General features: G+C 27.9%; 3 protein-coding genes across 3 annotated transcripts; all 3 read left to right on the forward strand.

Moving 5' to 3' along the window:
• The first annotated feature begins 3,541 nt into the window (after positions 1-3,541).
• Positions 3,542-4,923, forward strand: LOC123296134 (venom serine carboxypeptidase-like). Its single transcript, XM_044877596.1, has one exon. The coding sequence runs from the start codon at positions 3,542-3,544 to the stop codon at positions 4,907-4,909; it is 1,368 nt and encodes a 455-aa protein (XP_044733531.1). The 3' UTR covers positions 4,910-4,923.
• Positions 4,924-7,808: 2,885 nt separating this feature from the next.
• On the forward strand, positions 7,809-9,167 carry LOC123296135 (venom serine carboxypeptidase-like). The gene has a single exon (XM_044877597.1). The coding sequence runs from the start codon at positions 7,809-7,811 to the stop codon at positions 9,165-9,167; it is 1,359 nt and encodes a 452-aa protein (XP_044733532.1).
• A 9,497-nt stretch (positions 9,168-18,664) lies between these two features.
• LOC123296136 lies at positions 18,665-22,734 on the forward strand. Its single transcript, XM_044877598.1, has 5 exons — positions 18,665-18,809; positions 19,101-19,229; positions 20,117-20,301; positions 20,671-21,430; positions 21,605-22,734. The coding sequence occupies exons 1-5, from the start codon at positions 18,665-18,667 to the stop codon at positions 22,732-22,734; spliced, it is 2,349 nt and encodes a 782-aa protein (XP_044733533.1).
• Positions 22,735-23,422: the final 688 nt, after the last annotated feature.

Here is a 23,422-nt window from a genome sequence, read left to right on the forward strand (position 1 = left end):
TGGTTATCAACCATGAAAAATAACGTTGAAAATAATTATTTTCAAAGTAATTGATACGAACTAAATAATATTGACTATGTTGTTAACGAATTCATTTCACAAGAGCTGTTATCTTCAAATGTTTACCACCAGTTTTATCCATAATACCTAATAATTTGTTGACATTATCGTGTAGTGTATTGATCCAATTTATATATATCTACAACATTAATAATTATAATAATAATTATTAACATTTCAAGTGGAATTTTACTAATTTATTAAACTCATTAAATCCTGTCATAAAATTTTTTTATTATAATTATTTTCATTAAAAAAATTTAAAATGATAAACTGTGATTTTATCTTTTAATCTTTCTTGATAATATTGTTATAGTAAAGTTCAATCGGCGCTTTCATTTGAAGGTATTCTATTCCAGTGCAGCAAACATTAAGTTTTATGTTACCTTTATTTACGAAGTTATCTTTAACAAAAACTCGAATTGAAATTTGTTTGGCACAAATGGAAATTATCTGCACAAAAATAACTAGCGACTGTTTTATTAGATTAATGTCCTAATAATACATTCTCTGTGGCATACAAACTGTTAAAATTATTCACCAGTTGAGTGTTGACACATATATAGAATACAATTATTGATTTGTTTCACTGTCTTTACTCGTAAAGTAAATGGGGAAGAAGCTTTATCTTGACAATAACTTCCGTCAATTCTTACCGGATCGATATAATTTTCTGATAAGTTAGCTACCAATTTCAATCCTCCAAAGCAGGATTGGTGTACCAATATTTTTAATTTTAAAAGATATTTGAAGAGTATAAGAGAAAAAACCAAGACAGTCATTTTTGTTTTATTTTACAAAAAAGGACATGGTTATTCAGGTATGTATTTCCAACAAATTTTATTTGAAATTCGATTTTATTTTCATAAGCTTTTGCAAAAAAAAAAAAAAAAAAAAAAAGTTTTCCGCATAATATAAATTCTTAATAACTTTTCCTGGGGACTATAATAATCAATTTCACAATATATTACTTTATTTTGTTGCTAGAAACATCTATTGACATTGAAAATATTTAGATATTCAAGACATATTTTCAAGGATTTCTTAGTGTTTATCTAATTATTCTTGATAAAAAGGGTATGATATCATAAAATATAAAATAACTATACATACTTTGTATTAAGTTAACACAGACTTAAATTAAAGTGGTTGGACGGATTTTGAAGATTAATAAATTATTTTCTAAGTGTTACTTGTTATATGTTATCAAAAGAATAAATAATTTCCTGATTTAGTTTACGATACATTAATCGCCATTTTTAAAACTCAGCTATTTATAAAAAATAAACCCAAAAATTTCTTATTTAATTGAATAAATATTTTCCTTTTCATGGTGGCCATTTTGCAATTCGCGATCTGGGTTTTTATTATTTGTTTTTATAGCGGCAATAATAATACAGACTCAAAATTTAAACTCTCCAAATATTACGGTTAATGAGATACAGCTTACAGGCAGATGGGTAGAAAGCGGAATCTTAGTATATAATACGGAAACCCTACAAAATCACATAAAGTGGTGGGGGACTCCCGGTTGAAACGAAGTTCATTTTGTCATATAAAGTTTATTAAATAACAGGTTATTAATTGAAAAAACAAATACAAACTTAACTTAAACAGCATTCATATTAAAATAATGATATGTGCATAACATGACCCTCACGGTACAAGGGCTAGCGCACCTGGTTTCGGACACGCGGCTCAGCTCTGATCATTGAATTTGTAATCAAACATTGAATTTGTAATCGTTGTGATTAAAATCTTATACTTTTCGCTTCAGTCTTCGCACCCGTTAACGTGTAAAGTAATTTGAGTACAAAATCATTAACCTAAGTTATTCTAGATGTAAATATACAAATTATTTGAATTCAGTAAAAATTAGTTTCAAACTCCTTGAAAAGCTAAATTTTTTTCATTTATTGATTCGCATTTTACTAAATGAAACAAGGCATGGGGGATATGAGTATTGAGATTCAGACCAACAATTTTATGATATAAAAATTTATTGATCTCTAATGAAATGGTTTATATATTTTCTTAATGATTTAATATATTTTATTATCTAAAACTTTGTTCTATCATTATTTTTTCCCGTCTTATCGAGCACCAAATATTAAAAACAGGCAGACAAACTCACACACAACTTGTCTTAAAAAAATTTTACACTTAAAAATTTTATTTTGTCATCTTAAAGCATTTAACGTTTTGAATTTGACTTTTTATATGAAAACAATAAATTTATATCGGAAGGTGTATATTCTTATCAATTAAGATGAAATAAATTTTGAATATATAATACACAATGATTTTATTATCTGTTTATGCGTGTTTATGAAATGAATAGTAAAATACCTCCTTGATTTGAAGGATTTACGAATATAAGTTTTTTAAATTAATGTCTAATCATTCAATTAATTTTGAGTTAAATTTTTATATCATTCCTAGTCTTCTTCAAATACTTTTGTCATATGGTAAATGTACCGTATTACGGGATATGTAGGCATTACGTGCCAACACGTGGCTACGGTTAAGTCTTTAATTTATACTTTTAGACGTTTATTTTCTGTTCTTTGAGTGTGTCTCTAATTCCGTAATAAAATTTGACTTTGAATCTAAAACCGGGAATACAAGTATATAATTCTGGGGTATACATTTGGCATAGGTAAATAAGAAACATCCTAAATATTTCTCAAAAATGTATGTATTTAAGAATTATTTGTACAGATTTAAAAAATATATATTTAATTTTTGTATTTTAAGATGAAAAAGGTTATTATCATTAAGCAAAAAATTTAAAACAATAATGTATTCCACTATTTTTGAAAAAGTACTTCAAAATGTTGATTTTGCTAATAGAAAAAGCCACCAAAAATTTATTTCGGAAAAATACACACGCTTTTTGAAATAAGTTTGACAGATATATTCATAGACATCTGATTATAATAAAAATATAAATACTTATCTATGTATATATAATACCCAACTGTCTACACTGAAATAACTGATGGTCTATGACTCATACCGCTATGACATCACAGCAGGGCTTACCCGCGTTTTAGGTCACGTGATATATAGTTTAAGAATAACGATTTTAAATTTTAATATTTTAAAAGAAAAAAGTCCTTTTATGACTCGAAATCAGATTATTTAAGTATATTTTTACATAAATTTTAACTTTTTTCAAATTTCATGATTTATTTTTGACTAACGATAATACCCTATTACTAAAATTAGGTTTTGAGAAATGTGTAGGATCGATAAAGCAATCCATACAAATTTAACACGAGTTTTCAATCAGTACATACTCACGATAGACGCAGTGTCTAATAACAGGAATAAAATATTTGTCTAATTAAAAATTTTGTTGTGAAAATACTATACCCCATCTATCGATAATAATCTATCTTGAGAAAATACATAATAAATGGAAAACTATTTAAATGAAATTAGTTCATATGAAACAGAGTATTAAAAATATCCAAAAATGAGAATCCATTTCATCTTAACTATTTCGATTATTGTGACTTTAGCACACTGTGAAAAAATAATTAACGTGGGAGAGCCTTTGTATTTAACACCATACATTGAAAATGGTGATATTGAAACAGCAAAGAAATTAGCTTTGGTTAATTTAAAAGATGCCGAAAACATTACCAGCTATGCAGGATTGTTTACAGTAAATAAAACATATGATTCCGTCTTATTTCATTGGTATTTTGTATCTGAAAATGATCCCGAAAACGCACCAGTACTATTTTGGTTGAATGGTGGTCCAGGAACATCTTCATTACTTGGATGCCTTCAAGAAAATGGACCTTTTGAAGTGACTGGCGATTTGAATATAAAATTCCGAGAGTTTTACTGGACAAAAAATCATCATGTTATATATATTGAGAGTCCGGTACGTACTGGATATAGTACAACAGCAACTGAGGACGGAATGGCAAAAAGTTTGGAAGATGTTTCTGAAAATTTACATAAAGCATTATTACAGTTCTTTGAAATGTTTCCAAATTTAAAGACCAATGATTTTTTTATTACCGGTGAATCGTTTGCTGGTAAATGGATACCATCATTGGGACATCAAATATTATCAAAAAAACAAATAAAGAATTTTAAAGGAGTTGCAATAGGAAATGGAATAACTGATTCTATCCAAGGTTTTGGAATTGGAGATTATTTGTATCAACAAGGATTTATTGACGATGAACAATTAGAACTGTTTCATGAAAAAGAAAAAGAATGCGAAAGTGCTTTACAAAATGTTCCTCATGGTGCAAAAAATGAATCCGAACTTCTTGTATGCCGGCAAATAATCGATCCTTTTGATAACAAAACCGTATTCGCTAACACAACCGGTTACACTCATAATTATAATTTATTGATATCCAGACAAATTGTGAGTAATGCTAATCGAGAAGTATATTTACAGCTACCAGAAATTCGGGAAGCTCTTCATGTTGGAAACTTAACACGATGGGGAAACTTTTCAGATCACGCAAGTATTCAAGAACATTTAGGAGTTTCCATGGTCCAATCAGAGAAACCACATGTTGAAGAGATGTTAAATAATAATTATCAAGTTTTAATTTATAATGGACAGTTAGATGTTCAAGTACCATACATTACGACCGTCAACTATATTAAAAAGTTAAATTTTACGCATAGCAAAGATTATAAAAAGGCATCACGTAAAATTTGGTTACTTGATGATCAAGTCGCTGGATATATTAAGAAGGCTGGTAGTTTAACTGAAGTTATGGTTGTGGGAAGTGGTCATATGGTACCCACAGATCAACCAAAACGTGCCTTCGAATTGATTACGAATTTCACTAGATATTTATTAGATTAATATTTATATATGTAAGTTGAGTTGATACTTATAATTAAACCGTTGTACATAAATGAATAATAATTATTATTATAATTTTTTAATGGGTTTAATCAAACTATACATAGACAGTTCAACTATTAATTAAATAATATGTGTTATTCGCATTTTAGTATTAGACAAATAAATTTTCGGAGTTGTATATTTAGCTTTTATAGTAGTAGCTACTGAATAGACAGTTTAGCGGCAGAAACTACGGTGGATTCTATATTCAAAAGGTTATTTTTCAGAAAATTTAGCAATAAATGCTAAATTTGAGGAAGGTTTGAATGGATGTTATACCTATCAATGACTTTGGTTTGACCCATGATCAAAATGTACAAAAATCAAAATTCAGAGCATTATTTTAGTATTAAGTTTTATTCTAGTATTTTTTAGGACACTGAATGTACGAAGTTTTTAAATCATTTTGATTTTAATGTTGATTTGTGATTGAGAGTATTAAATAACAGGGTATTCAATGAAGAAGCAAATATAAACTTACAGCATTAGTATTACATCTAAATATATATGATCGAAATACCAGTCACTAACTGACTCATCACAATATCTCTAAAACTATACATCCGATTAATTAGAAATTTTGTATCGTTAAAAAAAACTTAGAAAATTGTGAACAAAAGGGGTGATAAGTAAGGGCAAGGAAAGTGAAAGTTATAACGAGGTATTGTTTGAAAAATGCTGCTACGTAATATTGCTAGTTAAAAAATTTATATAACATGACCCAGGCAGGGCAAGCGCTAACGCAACTAATTTCGGACTCACGTGTGAAGTTTTTTGAGTACAAAGTAAGTTATTTTCTAGATGTAAATGAATTTACGATACCAAACCATATATTTTTTCGTATATAAGATGTTTTATTTCTAATAATTAACGAATCCATGCTTACAAAACGATTTTATGAAATATTTTCGAATTTTGATAGTACTTTAGAAAGTTTGTTTTAATATGAACATATTTTACTAAATAAAGTTTTCATTATTAATACCTATATGAAGAAATTTCGTCGTTAAGACGCAGTATTATATCTCCATCAGTACTCAAATAACAAGTAGATATTTGGCATACGTAACTTGCATTCAGTAAATATTAGTTTCAAACTCCTTGAAAAGCACAAATATTTTTCATTTATTGATCATCATTTCACTAAGACATGGGGATATGGACAAATTGAGATTCAGACCAACAGTTTTATGATTTATAAATTTATTGATCTCTGATGAAAGGATTTATTAACTTCCCCTGGAATAGTTATTGTAATGGGTCCGATTTTGCCAATTGCAAATTTTGACATAGTTTCATTTAACGCATATTTATGTAACTTAGACCTGATTAGGCTTTGAGCAAAATCGGTCAAGCCGTTTTTTGTACCGAATGAAAAATTGTATAATTGTCAATATTATCTCTTATCATTTATATAGTTTTAACATCATGGGGGTACAGGGGGCGAAGACCCCGCTGGGGTAGTAAGGGGTGAAGCCCCTGGGGGATGGAGGAAGGAAGCCCCCGCCGAGGGGTCCACGGAAAAATGAAAAAAAAAATTACAAAAAAATTTTAAATATTAAAACATTTGATATTTTTTTATCCTTTTCACTGGGAAGTTAGTCGTGTGGACCTTTCGGGTCGCACCTAGACCGCTTTTTTATTTTTTCTTAATTTTGTAAATTTTTATATATTTTCCAAAATAATTTACAATATTTTTTTTTTCTAAAGCTTTGTTCTTGTTAAATATTTTCAGTTGAAACTTTCATCAACCCTCCCCTCTCTAGGAGAGAAATTGAATTTTTTTTTTAGACTCCTGTTTACCAACAAACTTCAAATGAAAAACTGATTGCATAATTTTTACGCGTGTGATTTGAACGTTTAGATTTTAATTTTTGGGATGAAATCGATAAATATATATCAGAAGGTATGTATTGTTATCAATTAAGTTGAAAATATTTCGAATAAATACTACACAATGGATTTATAATCTGTTTACAAGTGTTTATGAAATGAATACTAGATTCATTATTGTTTTGAAGGATTTAAGAATATTAATTTATAAAAATTAATAATACCTAGGCATTCAATAGTTTTGGGAAATAGATTTTAACAAAGATTTTTTGTATTTTTCCAAATCGTTTGATTAATTTAGATACTATTGCTACTCTTTCCCAAATACATTTTAAAAAAATACATTTACTTAAAATTCTTACCCAAATTAGTAAAAAAAAGAGCTTTTTTTTTTGTTCACTAATAATAGTAAAGATAAAATTTTTAAACTGATACAGAATTTTTAAAATTATTTTAACTATAAATTTTGTTGGTCCACCCCCTTTTTATGACGCCGTTGGGTTGTATACAAATTCAATGGATATGAAGTTATTGAAGAAATCGTTCTACAACCCGTAGGTATAAGCGGAGAGATGAGAATCGGTGAGCGTTCCAATTATAGATAAATTATTTAGAAAAAATAATTAACGCCAATTATTAGTAGGCATTTTATGTGATAAAAAAGGTTTTTATCGTTCAACCAAAAAAATTTAAATGAATTACCATAGATAGATTTTGAGAAATTTTTAAGATAGAAACAGCCCCTTTAACACAAACTTTCAATCAGAACACACTCACGATTTTTAACTGGCATATAGAAACCGAGAAACGATGAATTGAGTACGAATTGAGTGTATAATGCAAACAGTTACAAAATATATCCATAATTTATAATTTTATTTGGAAAATACTATAAGGCATCTAGCGATAATTATTTATCTTGAGAAAATAAACAATGGGAAAACTATTTAAAAAATAATTCGTTTGCATTAAAATTTATTAGTAATCACGTTTTTATTAAACAGAGTATTAAAAACATCGAAAAATGAGAATCCATTTCATTTTAACCATTTCGATTGTTGTGACTTTATCACACTGTGAAAAAATAATTACCGTGGGTGAGCCTTTGTATTTAACACCATACATTGAAAATGGTGATATTGAAACAGCAAAGAAACTAGCTTTGGTAAATTTAAAAGATGCCGAAAACATTACCAGCTATGCAGGATTGTTTACAGTGAACAAAACATATGATTCCGTCTTATTTCATTGGTATTTTGTATCTGAAAATGATCCTGAAAACGCCCCAGTACTTTTATGGTTGAATGGAGGCCCTGGAGCATCTTCATTACTTGGATGCCTTCAAGAAAATGGACCATTTGAAGTGACTAGTGATTTGAATATAAAATTTCGAGAGTTTTACTGGACAAAAAATCATCATGTGGTATATATTGAGAGTCCAGTACATACTGGATACAGTACAACAGCAACTGAAGATGGAATGGCAAAAAGTTTGGAAGAAGTCTCTGAAAATTTACATAAAGCATTATTACAGTTCTTTGAAATGTTCCCAAATTTAAAGACACATGACTTTTTTATTACCGGTGAATCGTTTGCTGGTAAATGGATACCATCATTGGGACATCAAATATTATCAAAAAAACAAATAAAGAATTTTAAAGGAGTTGCAATAGGAAATGGAATAACTGATTCTATCCAAGGTTTTGGAATTGGGGATTATTTGTATCAACAAGGATTTATTGACGATGAACAATTAGTCCTGTTTCATGAAAAAGAAAAGGAATGCGAAAATGCTTTACAAAATGTTCCTCATGGTGCAAAAAATGAATCCGAACTCCTAGTATGCCGCCAAATAATTGATCCATATAATAACAAAACCGTATTCGCTAACACAACCGGTTATACTCACAATTATAATCTTTTGATATCCAGGCCACTTGAGAGTAATGCTAATCGAGAAACATATTTACAGCTACCAGAAACTCGGCGAGCTCTTCATGTTGGGAACTTAACACGGTGGGCAGATCAGGCAAATGTTCAAAAACATTTAGGCATTTCCATGATCCAGTCAGAGAAACCACATATTGAAGAGATGTTAAATAATAATTACCAAGTTTTAATTTATAATGGACAGTTAGATGTTCAAGTACCATACATTACGACCGTCAACTATATTAAAAAGTTAAATTTTACGCATAGCAAAGATTATAAAAAGGCATCACGTAAAATTTGGTTACTTGATGATCAAGTCGCTGGATATATAAAGAAGGCTGGTAGTTTAACTGAAGTGATGGTTGTGGGAAGTGGTCATATGGTACCCACCGATCAACCAAAACGTGCATTTGAAATGATCACGAATTTCACACGATATAGATTAGATTAATATTTATTTATGTAAGTTGACACTAATAATTAAACATTAGTTTTTTATACGTTATAAATAAATGAATAATTTGATTTTAATATTTTTTTTATGGTTTTATTCAAACTTAACATAGATAGTGTGACCCTTTAATGATAGAATTTATTGGATATTTCAAATTTAATATATGTGGTTCGTATTTTAGTATAAGACAAATAAATTTCGGATATGTTAGCTTAGGTACTAGTCGTGTGGTACCTTAGTACGCCAATGAATCATACAGATTTTTGTTGTATTTCATGCAGTGAAACTCAGCAATTTTTCTTAGAAAATGAGCATTTATAAAAATAAAAGTTAAATTTCCTCCAAAAATCTTCGCAGAGTTATACGGTCATATCTTATTTGATCATCATATCAACAACTGTGCTTTAGGTACCTATGAACTGTACTAACAATAAGGACACCTAATAAATTATGGCCAAAAGTAGGAATTTATTAAATAATTTTCATTCTAATGTTGTAACTTGTGATTGAGAGGTCTCATTTTATAGAAGAAAAGAAAATGGTTTGAAAATTTGGTTTTATTAAAAATAATACCTAGTAAAAAAACTGCACAGTAAAACATTAATGTGTAGTCTAGATAAAGAAGCATTAAACTTAACAGTAAATATATATTTTCATTAGATTTTGATACACCAATATACCTTTAATAATAAATAGCAGACGAAAAAATGTGCTTTAACCCAGCAGGAGACTTTCTCATAAAACGAAATTTGGTTCTCTCATAAAACTAAATTAATAAAGACGTAATTAACATTAGTTCTTTTATTATATACTTTTTATAAAACGCTTCAATTCAAAATTATAAAACGTATCCACTTTTGGGCACTCCATAAAGTTTAGTCGACATTGCGGACAACCTTGCACAAAGCGAAACCCCTCCGCTCTTCTCGACGGAACAAAAAAAGAGTCATCAGGTTCAAAGGTTAAACACATTTCATAGAGCACAGCAGTGCGTAAGCGTAGATTAGTAAAATGTAAATGGAAAGGGTAATGTATGATGATGTATGATGATGTATGTGAAATGTGTATCTTTTGCTGTGACTATATATACAGGACGTAAAATAGCCCTTTTTCACACCCTTATATCTCAGAAACTACTTGAGCTATAATGTTGCGCTTTTCAATTTAAGTAGATATGTACTCTGGGACGCCGTTTATCAAATTTAAGGTTCACGTCGTTTCCGAGCAATAACGCGTAAAAAAAAATGCCACGCTGACTCATACATGTCCTTAGTACGTATTTATTTAATATTTTCTTCACAAGTTTTCGGAATATAAAAACGAATCTAAAAATAAAAAACTTGCCAAGTAAAATATTAAATAAATACGTACTAAGGAGAAACTCACACAAGAAATTTAAACCAATAATTCTCGTGCTTTAGTAAAAAAAAATTAGGCCTTTGTTAAGTAGGTGCTTAACTTTAATCTGAAGAATACTTGGATTGTTTAAATTTAAATTTTGATGTTGAATACAAATTGTGAAAAAATTATAACGTCATAACATTAGAGGGGAGGAGAGAGGTAGTAGGGGGTTAACGATTATCTTTTGTACTCCTATACAGGTGCGTGTAGGTATGAAGTCACCGAAAAGTTGCTAATGTAATACTTTAATGCTTCTTTACGGAAAAGTTACTCAATTTTATGTCATTTTTATAAATTTTTTTCGAAGAATTTTTCTCTACGGGATTTCAAAACTTTTTTGGGCTGACGTAATTGAGTTTATTGGGATTCTGTGACATCTACGCCTTTTTACACATTTATGTTTTTGGTGGGATTGAAATATATACTTTATTTAATAACGTTTTGTTTGTTTAACATCTTAATTGATCAGCTTGTGATGGTTATCAAATTTCAGAACACGCCATAATTCAATGAAAATTGTTATGTGAAACATTGTTTATAAACAAATTCAAAAGGTCACAATAGAAAAAGAAGCAGCTTTATTTACGCATACAGAAGTTTTGTAAATAGAGTAGGAATAATTATTACCTTTTAATTCTGTAGAGATATGACTAATAAAATAATTTAAATTATTAATTTAACAAGTCGAGTTTAAAAGCCTCCGTGGGGAAACTTTATTCACGGAATCCCAAAGGAAAAAAATAATCTAAACAGATATCAAAATGAATACGTTGTAAAAGTGTATGTGTAGTTCCAAAGTTAAACATAAAGGATAAATTCAGTTTCTAAAAAAAAAGTAACAAACAACGAAAGAAACAAGATTGAAAAAAATGAGTCACTCAAGAATTTTTTTCATGAATTTCACGTCAAATATTTAGCAATACTCAATGAATGCTCTGTTTTTGTATCATGTATATGAAATATACCAAGGTATACTTAATTGACAGAGTATTCAACACTGTCTATACATAGTATTTCAACAATTAACTCATTCAATTGTTTGTTTTCACTTGTGTTATAATAATTTTAAATGTTTTATTACACTTTATATTTTTTAAATCCTATTAAATTAGAAAATCTCAATCAGAATCATTTTATAAATTATTTCTGATTGAATTCGAACAATCAAGGTAGATATTAATTAAAACGGTCTGTCTTCGATTTTAGTTTAATATAAAAATAAACATTGTATGCCAATATAATTATAGCTAAAAACTATTTTTAAATAAAATCAAATCGGTATAGTTTATATATACAATCTTGTATGGATATTAATAGACAGTCAATGTTTGAGTACGACCAGATGATAAAAATATATTTATTTGATTACCGAAACTTGTTATCACTTAATTTAAAAAAATTAAAATAAATGTGTAAAAAATTTGTGAATTAACATTCTGATTCATCAATTTATGTAAAAAAATTATAATAAAAACTCGTGAGCAGAAAAGCTCTATCTATTGGTCTAAGAGCCGAATTAAGATCCAATTTTTTTCATCTTTTCTCATCCCTGCATATGTGGGTTAAAATTTTTTGGAACTTTTCTTTGACCTATTTGTCTAACGACTTTTGGTCTATTCAAAAGTAAAAGGCATATAGAATATGCAGCAGCTGAGTTGTCTACCTCTTTTCATTCCCTGTCTCATCTCAAATATATATAAAATTTGCTTCTCTGTAAATTATTTGAATCGTACATCAAAATAAAGACAATTTTATTGTAAATACGATGATTGACCGCGAAATTGACCAAAAATAATATTTGCAGTTTTTCGAAGTTTTGATACTTTTATTAAGATTATTGACCATAGTTCCATAGTTAATTGAGTTGGCCATATATTCAGACAACCGCTTGAAGGGATATTTGTTAACATTCTACATTTCATAAAAAATTAATTTCGTTTTTCGTTTGGTAAACAGTTGGTTGAAGGTCGACCCTAATCCAGCTTCTGGACTACATTATCACATTTGGATTGGGAAGTCCTTTCTTAAAATTAACTTTATTCACGAGTAGATAAGGTTTATTTTCGAACGACTTTGTTACAGAAAAAAATGAACAAAGTAAAAAATTTCGGACGAAAAAATTAAATCCAAATGTGTCGAATCGAATTATACAAAAAAATTCCGATAAGTGTGTTATTTATTTTCAAATAATTTCCGAAATTTTCAGAAAAATTTGATATATAATTTTTTTTTTATCAATAAAATAAACTAACAATTTCGAACAATAGGCGACATAGATAAACATTGAAAATAATAATTTTTAGATATCAGCAAAATTTTTGTTAATAGCATAGTATTTTGTTCACTTTTTTCGGAATCATCAGCTATTTCTTATCATATTTTTGATATTGACAAATTTTTTCACTAATATATAATATATTACAACTATTTGAGGCTATTATCGTTAACAACATGTAATTTGTTTCCTACATTTTCTGAGAATTTTGTTTTTTAATATACAGGATGATTTATGTGCTCCTAGAAATTAATTTGCAGTGTCTACCATAATCGATTTCTAGAATAAAGGAACCGGAATCGTAGCCTTCTCTAGGACTAGGGCGAGGGATTCAAAATTATTGACTTGGAAAAGGTTAATCTTTGAATATATAAAACAAGTACCAAAAAAAAAATGTAATAAAGAAATAAAAAGCATATTTTCAGAATTTTGTTCTAATGCAATGTCAGGATATTTAATATAAAACACATAACCTTGTATGCGATATAATATACAACGCTTGAGTTTTGGTGTTATAAATATATGTTTTTCATAGCGATATCCTCAACTTTAAAAAAAAAATTGGTTAAAATACAATCATATCACTACAATCTGCTATACATCATTTTCAGATTATAATTAGCCTGACCTCACTATAACTTTTCAGTATAAATTTTCTTTGAATCCCTACGACAATATCCTCACTTCGCTACTTTGATACTCAATCTGCATCCATCCTGAATTATCCTTATCCAATCAATCGGTACCGTACATGAATACTTGTATGAATAAATAGAAATTTGATTTAAACATTGGTAAACAATCGCATAAACAACATTCTATGAAAGTTTATGTGAAAACCAAAATATTGATGTATTTATTACCTTTAGTGGTACTTAAGAAACATTATATATAAAAAAGAAGGCTATAGAAAACAGACATACAAAATTTAAATGTCCTCAATCATTATCAAATTATATTTTGTGATTATTGATTTTATTATTTATATATAGGCTTATCTTTTTGAGTATTGATAAAGGTAATTTTCATTCATCAGAAAATTGAAGTATTTTCTATCATCTTGGATTTGTCTTGATTTTTTTACCTGCGTATATATTAAAAGATAGTTTGCTGATAGATAACACGTAAACATTGATGAACGATTTTGTTACAATAGAAAAGTTGCATTAATTTTTTTTGTCCACAAATTCATATATAAATTAATGAATAATTAATCTGAAGAATATTTAAGTAATTTTTTTTAAATTAATAATTCCATTTTTTTATTAATTACTAATAAATAGTTTCTAAAATATTTTTGAATAAATAAAACGATAGTAACATATTAACCTCCATTGAAGCTGTGAGCCAATTGGTTTCCATGGAAATTTGCGTTGTAATATAGCGAAAGCCCGCTGAGAGACAAACCACTTATCATTATTCATGTTATTTTATCATTTTTCCGCGCGATGGCGTTATGTAAGTGTGGTGATGGTGTGATGGTGTTGATATCACTGCCGTTTGAATTTATAGTTTATAAAACCAATTTCAATTGTAAAATTACATGAAAAATCAATTTTCTCAGTAATTTTTAGTATTCTTTGGAAAAAATAAAAAATAAAACAACATACAACTTCTCTATTACAAATTACTTTTTACAATTGCACTTCTTTCGTCAATTGCAGACTGATTGCCATTTTGTGTTGATTGCATCGTGAGTTCAATAAATGTTTTAACAAAGGTATTAGAAAAAAAAAACCGTTGAAAATCCTAATTATCATAAATTCTTCACTAAGCCGCGGCCTAACCAAAATGTTATTTATTTCCAAACTTATCTTTATCAATTCTCGAAAAGCAAACATAAAGAGTCATAGAAATTTAACTGCATTATATACTTCCGATCTAATAATACGAAAACCATTGACTACTTTAGTATTTGCTTTAATTTAAAAATTAAAAAGGTAAGATTGGAAAAGTACGTATAGTAATATATCATTTAAAGAAAAAAAATTATTATATTCTTCAAAGGAAATTTCATTAATGCATTTCATAAAAAAAAAGTCATTTTGGGTTCAGGTAGGTATTTGAATTAAAAAATTGTTCTTTTGAAAGTACATAACAAAAATTCATAAATATTATGGAAAACGTTTTGACTGATGAACCTTTTCATCTTTCTAAAAATAATACGTATTCATATACCTACATACAACCTACGGCAATAGAAAAAATTCATCTCGCAGGAAATATATACTTTGGGGAATTTTTTTAAGTAAAAGGTTTATACAAGATTATAATTTCATTAAATTACCTACATCTCCAAATTGAATAAAAACAGGGTGATTCAAGTTATGACAGCACGGCATCATCACGGTAGATAACGTAAAAATTGATAATTTCGCAATATACTTATAGTAGTGAAAGCCTCCATTTCTGAATACAGTTTAAATATTTAAAAAAATGATGATATAACATATTTTTGTGATTATTGAAAAAACAGCTATTTAGAAAAATTTGATATTTGGCACACGGTATGAACTGAGGATCCATCATAATTTAAAGCTTTGGTCAAAAATCTCGAAACCAGCGGTGAAAATAACGCAGTAATCACCCTGTAGATTATGGATAAAATTTTGTAACCGAAACTAGATACCTAAAATTTCAATTATGCCACTAACATCACTCAAATATTAAGAAAATATTTCAAAAATTCAAAATATAAATAGTGTCTCTCATTTATCTAGACTGCTCTTGTTATCAACCGAGTGAGCGAAATAACAAGAGAGAGTTTTAGAACTTTAGTATTTGCCTGATAAGAAGCATTATGTTGCAAACATTTTTGAATTATTAATTATATGAAGATCCATTAAGAAAGTTTTTAAAATTCATACATCTCGGTCAAAGTTTCAGTTGCCTTACTATTGCGATTTTATGAGCTACAGTCTTCTTTCGTGATAGAGTTCGGTTGTGTAATCTTCAAGTACGGAACCTTAAAAACAAAAATATTAAAATATATAAGGTAAATATGGAATTTATTAATTGACCAATAAATCATGTACATTGGATTGCATAGAAATATTTAAAAAAGGATGATAATCAGAGAAATTTAGAATAAATTTTATTTTGTCGTTATTTTATTTTGACCGGTTGGCAAAAAAAATTTTTAGGTGAACAAACATGGGCAAAAGGCTGCTTAACGAATGGCATATATATTTAATGAAAATTCACATTTGAGAATGCTTTTTTCACGGAGCTTAGTAAGTAGTTTATAATTCTTATATCATTCGCATTTCTTGTTCGATTTTCATTTTAATTTCACTTTTTGTCTCCCTTTTATAGTATTTTCATATTTTGTTAAGAGATGCAAAAAGATCATCAATTACTTATTGTTGTTTATTCAATAATTTATTTACTTCAACAGAAAAATATTGCTCCGGTCTTTAAAAAGCTTATTCACCACGATTTGTTCCATTTAATGTGGCTCAATACATGAAGAAATAACCACAATATGATATACGAAAAAAAATATATATAAGAAATTAAATTAACTGGTTCGTCTGTTGAACATTACGGAAAAAAGACTAAATAAGACTGATAATAAAATATTATTTCCAAAACGAAACAAAATTATTATGTTATAGATGGTATTAGATGTACGTGACTATGAAAACTATACACGCATATCAACCAAATATATAGGTTGTCCATAACTTAGTTTACCAGCAATAAGTTCTTAGTTTTGAAACACATTGAAATATCATTTTTAGCTAAGACTCCAATCATTAGTTGAATAATTACTTTACCGATGCACAGATGTCAGATAAATATATATAAGTTAAATTAATTTTCTTAAAAAAATCCTTATAATGATATGTTATGAAAAATATTAATATTTTCTATTTTCATTTTTAATTTCTGAAATATTAAAAATACTTACAATATTTTTATATGTATAAATTTTTCATAAAAAGGAAAAAAATAAGTAATAGTTGGACAAGGAAAGATGTATACATAGCTAACATATAAATTATAGAGACAGCTATTTAAATTCATATATAAAAGCTATACATTGTATACAGTCAAGCAGTGTGTACAAAACCAAGGATGACATCAATCTAATACTCAACAACATGGAATAAAGAAAACTATATATACATCTTTCTTCGAACGACAAGGATATGTATAAACGTCGTTTAAATTAACATTCAAATTCAAAATGTTGTGGTGAGATATTCAAAAAAAACTTTAAATATTTTAATTTCATTTTGAACTTTATCTTACTTCTTTAATAAGTTTGATATTTGTTCTTTTAAATCAATCTAAGTGCTAAATGACAATCAATTAAGATTATTTTATTGAATTGCAAGCAACTTAGATAGAGGATATAAAAATGTTATTTTATATAGTATTGGAATGATTTATGTAACTTTTTTGGGAAGTTCATGTATTCTTGGTGTGTGATGAATTTAACACTCCAGAATATAGTTTAACATGAACCTTTTGTTGTTATATTATTTTTTCTAAATGAGAAATTTGTAACTAATTATTTTTTTTGTTGTTGCATAAATCATCCTTGCTAATTTTTTTTTGAAACATTTTGTTTCTTTTAAATATGACTAACTCATTTTTTTAGACTATGTCATTTATATATATTTATTCTCTTTTTTTAAAAGTTTATTAAATAAACTTTTTGGATTCTTCTAATCCATTTAATATATGGTTAACTCTCTTTATAGAGACGATATCATTTTAGATTATTTGACGATGTCATTAATATGTATTTATTCTCTTTTTTTTAAAGTTTATTAAATAAACTTTTGGATTCTTCTAATCCGTTTAATATATGGTTAACTCTCTTTATAGAGACGATATCGTTTTGTATTTTTGACTATGTCATGAATATTTAATATTTTATAGAGTTTATTAAGTAAACTTAGGATTATTTTTAATCCTTTTAAAATATGATTAACTCTCCTTTATAGGGACTATATCATTTTGTATAAACATAAAACGGTCGCTTGGCTTGACAAATTGAGGTATGCATTCGTTGTAATATTCTTTGTTTTTTTTTTACTTCATTATTTTTTGAACTTGTTGAATGCGGTATGCAATTTGTCGAATCAAGTCACTTGTATATATAATTCTGTTATTTGCTTTTGTATGGACTATTTTTTTTTGAATTATTGTGAAAGAATATTGGTTACGGAATTGAATTTAATCTCTTTTATTAGTGAAGAATAAAACTCGAATTTATTAAAAATTTAAATACTGATTTCATTATTTTCTCTTAATCAAATTTATATTTCAGATTAATTAATTTTCACGCTTCCACGTAAACATTTATGAATGAATTGAACTTGTTACATATATGAGATTGAGTACGGTTAACTCGTGGCTAGAATAATCTAGTTCGAGAGAATATCTCGGTTAACAACCATTCTTATTAGTACTTGTTCATTTCACCCTAATATAACGTTCCAATATCAACTAACTATAAATTTCGTTACAATTCTTAAAACCAATTTTCTCATTGTATCAATTTTGGCAGCAATCGCTACGTTTCAATAATTAGATACCCCTTTTTCGTTTCAATATTGGCATCAGATCGTAACATCAACATTTTTTTTGTATCAATATTGGTAGCAGACAAAACAAGATTTACACCTCTGAAATTCGTAACATTTTCTTTCATAATTTTCTTAAATCTTAACAGGGTATTTAGACTATTGTTCACAGATTTATGAACTCAGATTCAGATAATAGTGTTGAGGAATTTTATGGATTTTCTCCTGAAGAACAAAGGGACATTCATTATAGATTCAAACAACTATTTAAAATCACAATGGACAAAGAAACTTTGGATGAATTATGGACAAATTTAGGAGCCCAATTGGAAGGAACCTCAAATTTGATCCAGGAAACCAATGTGGTATTAAATCAAATTTCCGAAGCAACACTGCATAACACCAATCAAATTTCGGAGCTAAGTACCAAAATTACTTTAAAAAATTCTATAGATGACAAATTTCAAAAAATTGACTTAAACATAATTACCAAAGACATACCAGTATTAAACTTATTCTACCCTGATAGTATAGTTAGCTTCACTCTTGAAACGGACAATCTAGCAAAATTAAATCTCGTTTCAGAACATTTTCTTTTAAAATTTTTATTTACTAAAATACATAAAAATGCAAAAGATTTTTGGGCAAATTATTTAGAACAAGCAAGAACTTGGAACTTTATAAAAAAAGATTTAATTGAAAACTATTTATCAGCTTCTCAATTAACAATAGCAAAAGATCGTTTTGTTAACAGACGACAAAAAGATGATGAAACTTTCTCATCATTTATTACTGATATTACAAAATACGCAAAACTTTTACAACCTGAATCTACTGATTCTAGTATAATTAATATAATCTTTGCACATGTAAACGCCCAAACATTTGAATTAATAAAATTAATGGATCCACCCGATTCAATAGTAAAGTTGAATGAGTTAGGAAGAAAAATTTCTGAAATCACAGCTAGATCGAAGTTTTATAAAAATCAAAAATCAAATTTACATAATTCTAGTTCAAATCAACAAAACACACAAAAATTAAACACCAATAATGGTGATAAACTAAAGTATAAAAGTCAGTATAACTGTACTCACTGTAAAAAATCAGGGCATACAATTAAATTTTGTTCTTTACTAAAAAATCAAAAAGTAAAAACTGAAAATACTAACCCTTTTGTAAATAATATCACTACCCAAGCTGATATTCACAATTCCGAATCTGACATTACAAAAAACTAGTAAATCTCACCAAACATTTGCCTGTTATAAACATTAACATCGGTAACTTTAAATTTCATGCATTAGTAGACTCAGGTAGTTCAATTAATGCTATTACAAAAAAGGCCTACAATAAAATTAAAAAAATTTTCGCAATTAAAATTATAAATTCACCCTTAACAGCATCTTTGCCAGGATCTAATAGTTTAAAAATACACAATAAAATTAATTTATCTTTTAAAATTGATCATCTAACTTGGAAACAAGATTTTTACATCATTGATTCATTACCATATGATATTCTTTTGGGTATACCAACACTACATAAGTGTGGAATTTTATTGAATTTCAATAGTAATTCATTATCATTTCATCACTTTAATTATCTTAATATTCCATTCATTGATACTGAACCTAAGATTACCTTTAATACAATATGCGAAATTCAAATAAATTTAGATAAATTAAATCAAGATAAATTAAATGCATTATTAAATAAATATAAAATAGTTTTAACAAAAACACCGGGACGTGCGCGTAATTTTGAATACACTATATTTATTAAAGACAATGAACCAATTCATAAGACTCCGTATTATCTACCACCTGATAAAGAAATATTACTTAAAAATCATATTAATGAACTGGTAAATCTAGATATTCTTAAACCAGCGCAATCTCCTTGGGCAAGTCCGGTATTTTTTGTAAAAAAAAAAACTAATAATGAATTTAGAATGGTATCCGACTATCGTTTCTTGAACAAAAAGATTGTTTTTGACCCAATAAGTAATGTATCAATTAATCATATATTTTCAAACTTAGGAAACGCCACAGTGTATAGTTTAATTGATATGTCAAATGCATTCTACCAAGTGCCATTGGATGATAGCAGCAAACCTTATACGGCTATCATAACACAATTTGGTCAATTTATCTTTAATGTTATTCCGTATGGTCTCAGTATTTCAAGTCAAGCCCTTTGTAGGCTCTTACTAAAAGAATTTGCGGACTTAATAAATAAAATTATGGTAATCTATTATGATGATATTATTATTTTTTCGGAGAATATTCAAGAACATCATAAACATTTACAAATAGTACTAGCGCGTTTTAAAAAACTTAATCTAACTATTAATCCTAATAAAGCAAAATTTTTTATGCAACGTTTGAAAATCTTAGGACACGTAATTTCTTCCGAAGGTAGGATACCTAATCCTGAAAAAGTAGAAGCAATTAGAACTATGCCTATTCCTAAAAACCTTAAGGAATTACAATCATTTCTTGGAATGGCAGCCTTCTTCGCTAGATATATACAGAATTTTAGTACTATAGTAGCACCTTTAAATGCCTTAAAAAAGAAAGATGCTAAATTCATTATAACGCAAACACATGTGGATGCTATTAATAAACTTAAAACAGTGCTCACGACGGCACCAATTTTACGATTTCCTATTTTTGATGACAAACATCCTTTCATAGTAACTACAGATGCAAGTTCTATAGGTGTAGGTGCTTGTCTAATGCAAAAATTTGAAAACAAACTACATCCAATTGAATACTGTTCGCGAAAACTTAATCCAGCAGAATCAAAATACCCAGTATACCAACTGGAATTATTGGCTGTTTTACATGCATTAAATACATTTAAAGACTACCTTTTAGATCGAAAATTTATATTACGTACTGATTGCAACGCTTTGGTGTATTTATTTAATACACCACAACGTTTTAATAAACTTTCCAGATGGTTATTAACTATCTCGAAATTTAATTTTACAACAGAACATATTAGAGGCACAGAAAATGTAGTAGCCGATTGTTTAAGTAGATTATTTTGTGAAAATGAAACAAATATTGAGGAAAATATTCAATCAAAAAACATAGAACCAATTACACTTCTTAATCAGATATTAACTGACCCCAAAGGTTTTTTATCTATAAAAAAGGAACAAAAAGCTTCTCCAGATTGTAGACACATTTACCAATTAATTAAATCAGGTTCAAATGTACAAAATTTTGCAATTCGCGATGGCTTATTAGTTCGTTTTGTTGGGCGCAATAGAAATAAACGTATTGTTCTCACAGATTCTTTATTGGACTATGTATTAGATTACTTTCATTCCTCAGTATTTGGATGTCATTCAGGCGTCACGAAAACCTATCGTGAAATCGCCAAACGTTTTTCATATCCTGACTTATATAAAAAAACTGTAGATTATGTTAAAAAGTGTAGTGTTTGTGCTACCTGTAAACCTATTAACTATAAAATCTCAGCACCTGATGCATCAATTAGTGAAAAAAATGTGTACAATAAATTATACGTAGACTTTATTGGACCCCTAATACCTTCTGCAGATAATGGCTTCAAATATATTTTTGTTATTACAGATGCTTATAGCAAGTTTTGTTGGGCCTACCCCACTAGGAAAGCAACGTCAGCAGTGGTAATTAAAATTTTACATCAACTATTCATGGTATTTGGATTTCCAAAAGTTCTAATTAGCGATAATGCTAAAAGCTTCAAGTCTAATAAATATACACAATTTTTATTATTAAATGGAATTCGCATTGGATATACCTCGCCTTACCGTCCTCAAGGGAATATCACAGAAAGAATAAATAGGAATATAAAAATAAATTTAACCTGCGTAATCAAACAATACCAAATGAAACATAAGGACTGGAATAAAATATTGCCATTTATAATATTCAATTACAATTCGACATATCACTCAATTATTAAAGCTTCACCAGCAGCAGTTTTTTTGGGGCGAACTTGGAATCAACCATTGGATTTATTACTTAATACCACCGATATTTTGGCTATGGAAAAACCTCCTAGTGTGGATATGGTCCAGCAGGCACTGCATAAAGCTACTGTAATGCGAAAAGCACGACAACATCAAGCTCCAACTGATGTTAAATTCCACGTTAATCAACTTGTACGGGTTAGACTACCACCTACAGCATCAAACATCGACGAAGACAGAAAATTTTCACCTCGATTCAGCGATGTTAAAAGAATCATCCGTTTTACAACTCCAGTTAGTGTAGAATTAATTGATCCAAAAACTAACGAATTATCTAGAACACATGTCACACACTTGAAACGTGCTGAAGTGCTATAAGATGAACTTTTTTTTAGAGGTGGTGAGTGAAACACATTGAAATATCATTTTTAGCTAAGACTCCAATCATTAGTTGAATAATTACTTTACCGATGCACAGATGTCAGATAAATATATATAAGTTAAATTAATTTTCTTAAAAAAATCCTTATAATGATATGTTATGAAAAATATTAATATTTTCTATTTTCATTTTTAATTTCTGAAATATTAAAAATACTTACAATATTTTTATATGTATAAATTTTTCATAAAAAGGAAAAAAATAAGTAATAGTTGGACAAGGAAAGATGTATACATAGCTAACATATAAATTATAGAGACAGCTATTTAAATTCATATATAAAAGCTATACATTGTATACAGTCAAGCAGTGTGTACAAAACCAAGGATGACATCAATCTAATACTCAACAACATGGAATAAAGAAAACTATATATACATCTTTCTTCGAACGACAAGGATATGTATAAACGTCGTTTAAATTAACATTCAAATTCAAAATGTTGTGGTGAGATATTCAAAAAAAACTTTAAATATTTTAATTTCATTTTGAACTTTATCTTACTTCTTTAATAAGTTTGATATTTGTTCTTTTAAATCAATCTAAGTGCTAAATGACAATCAATTAAGATTATTTTATTGAATTGCAAGCAACTTAGATAGAGGATATAAAAATGTTATTTTA

Source organism: Chrysoperla carnea, chromosome 3, assembly GCF_905475395.1.
Source record: "Chrysoperla carnea chromosome 3, inChrCarn1.1, whole genome shotgun sequence".
NCBI lineage: Eukaryota > Metazoa > Arthropoda > Insecta > Neuroptera > Chrysopidae > Chrysoperla > Chrysoperla carnea.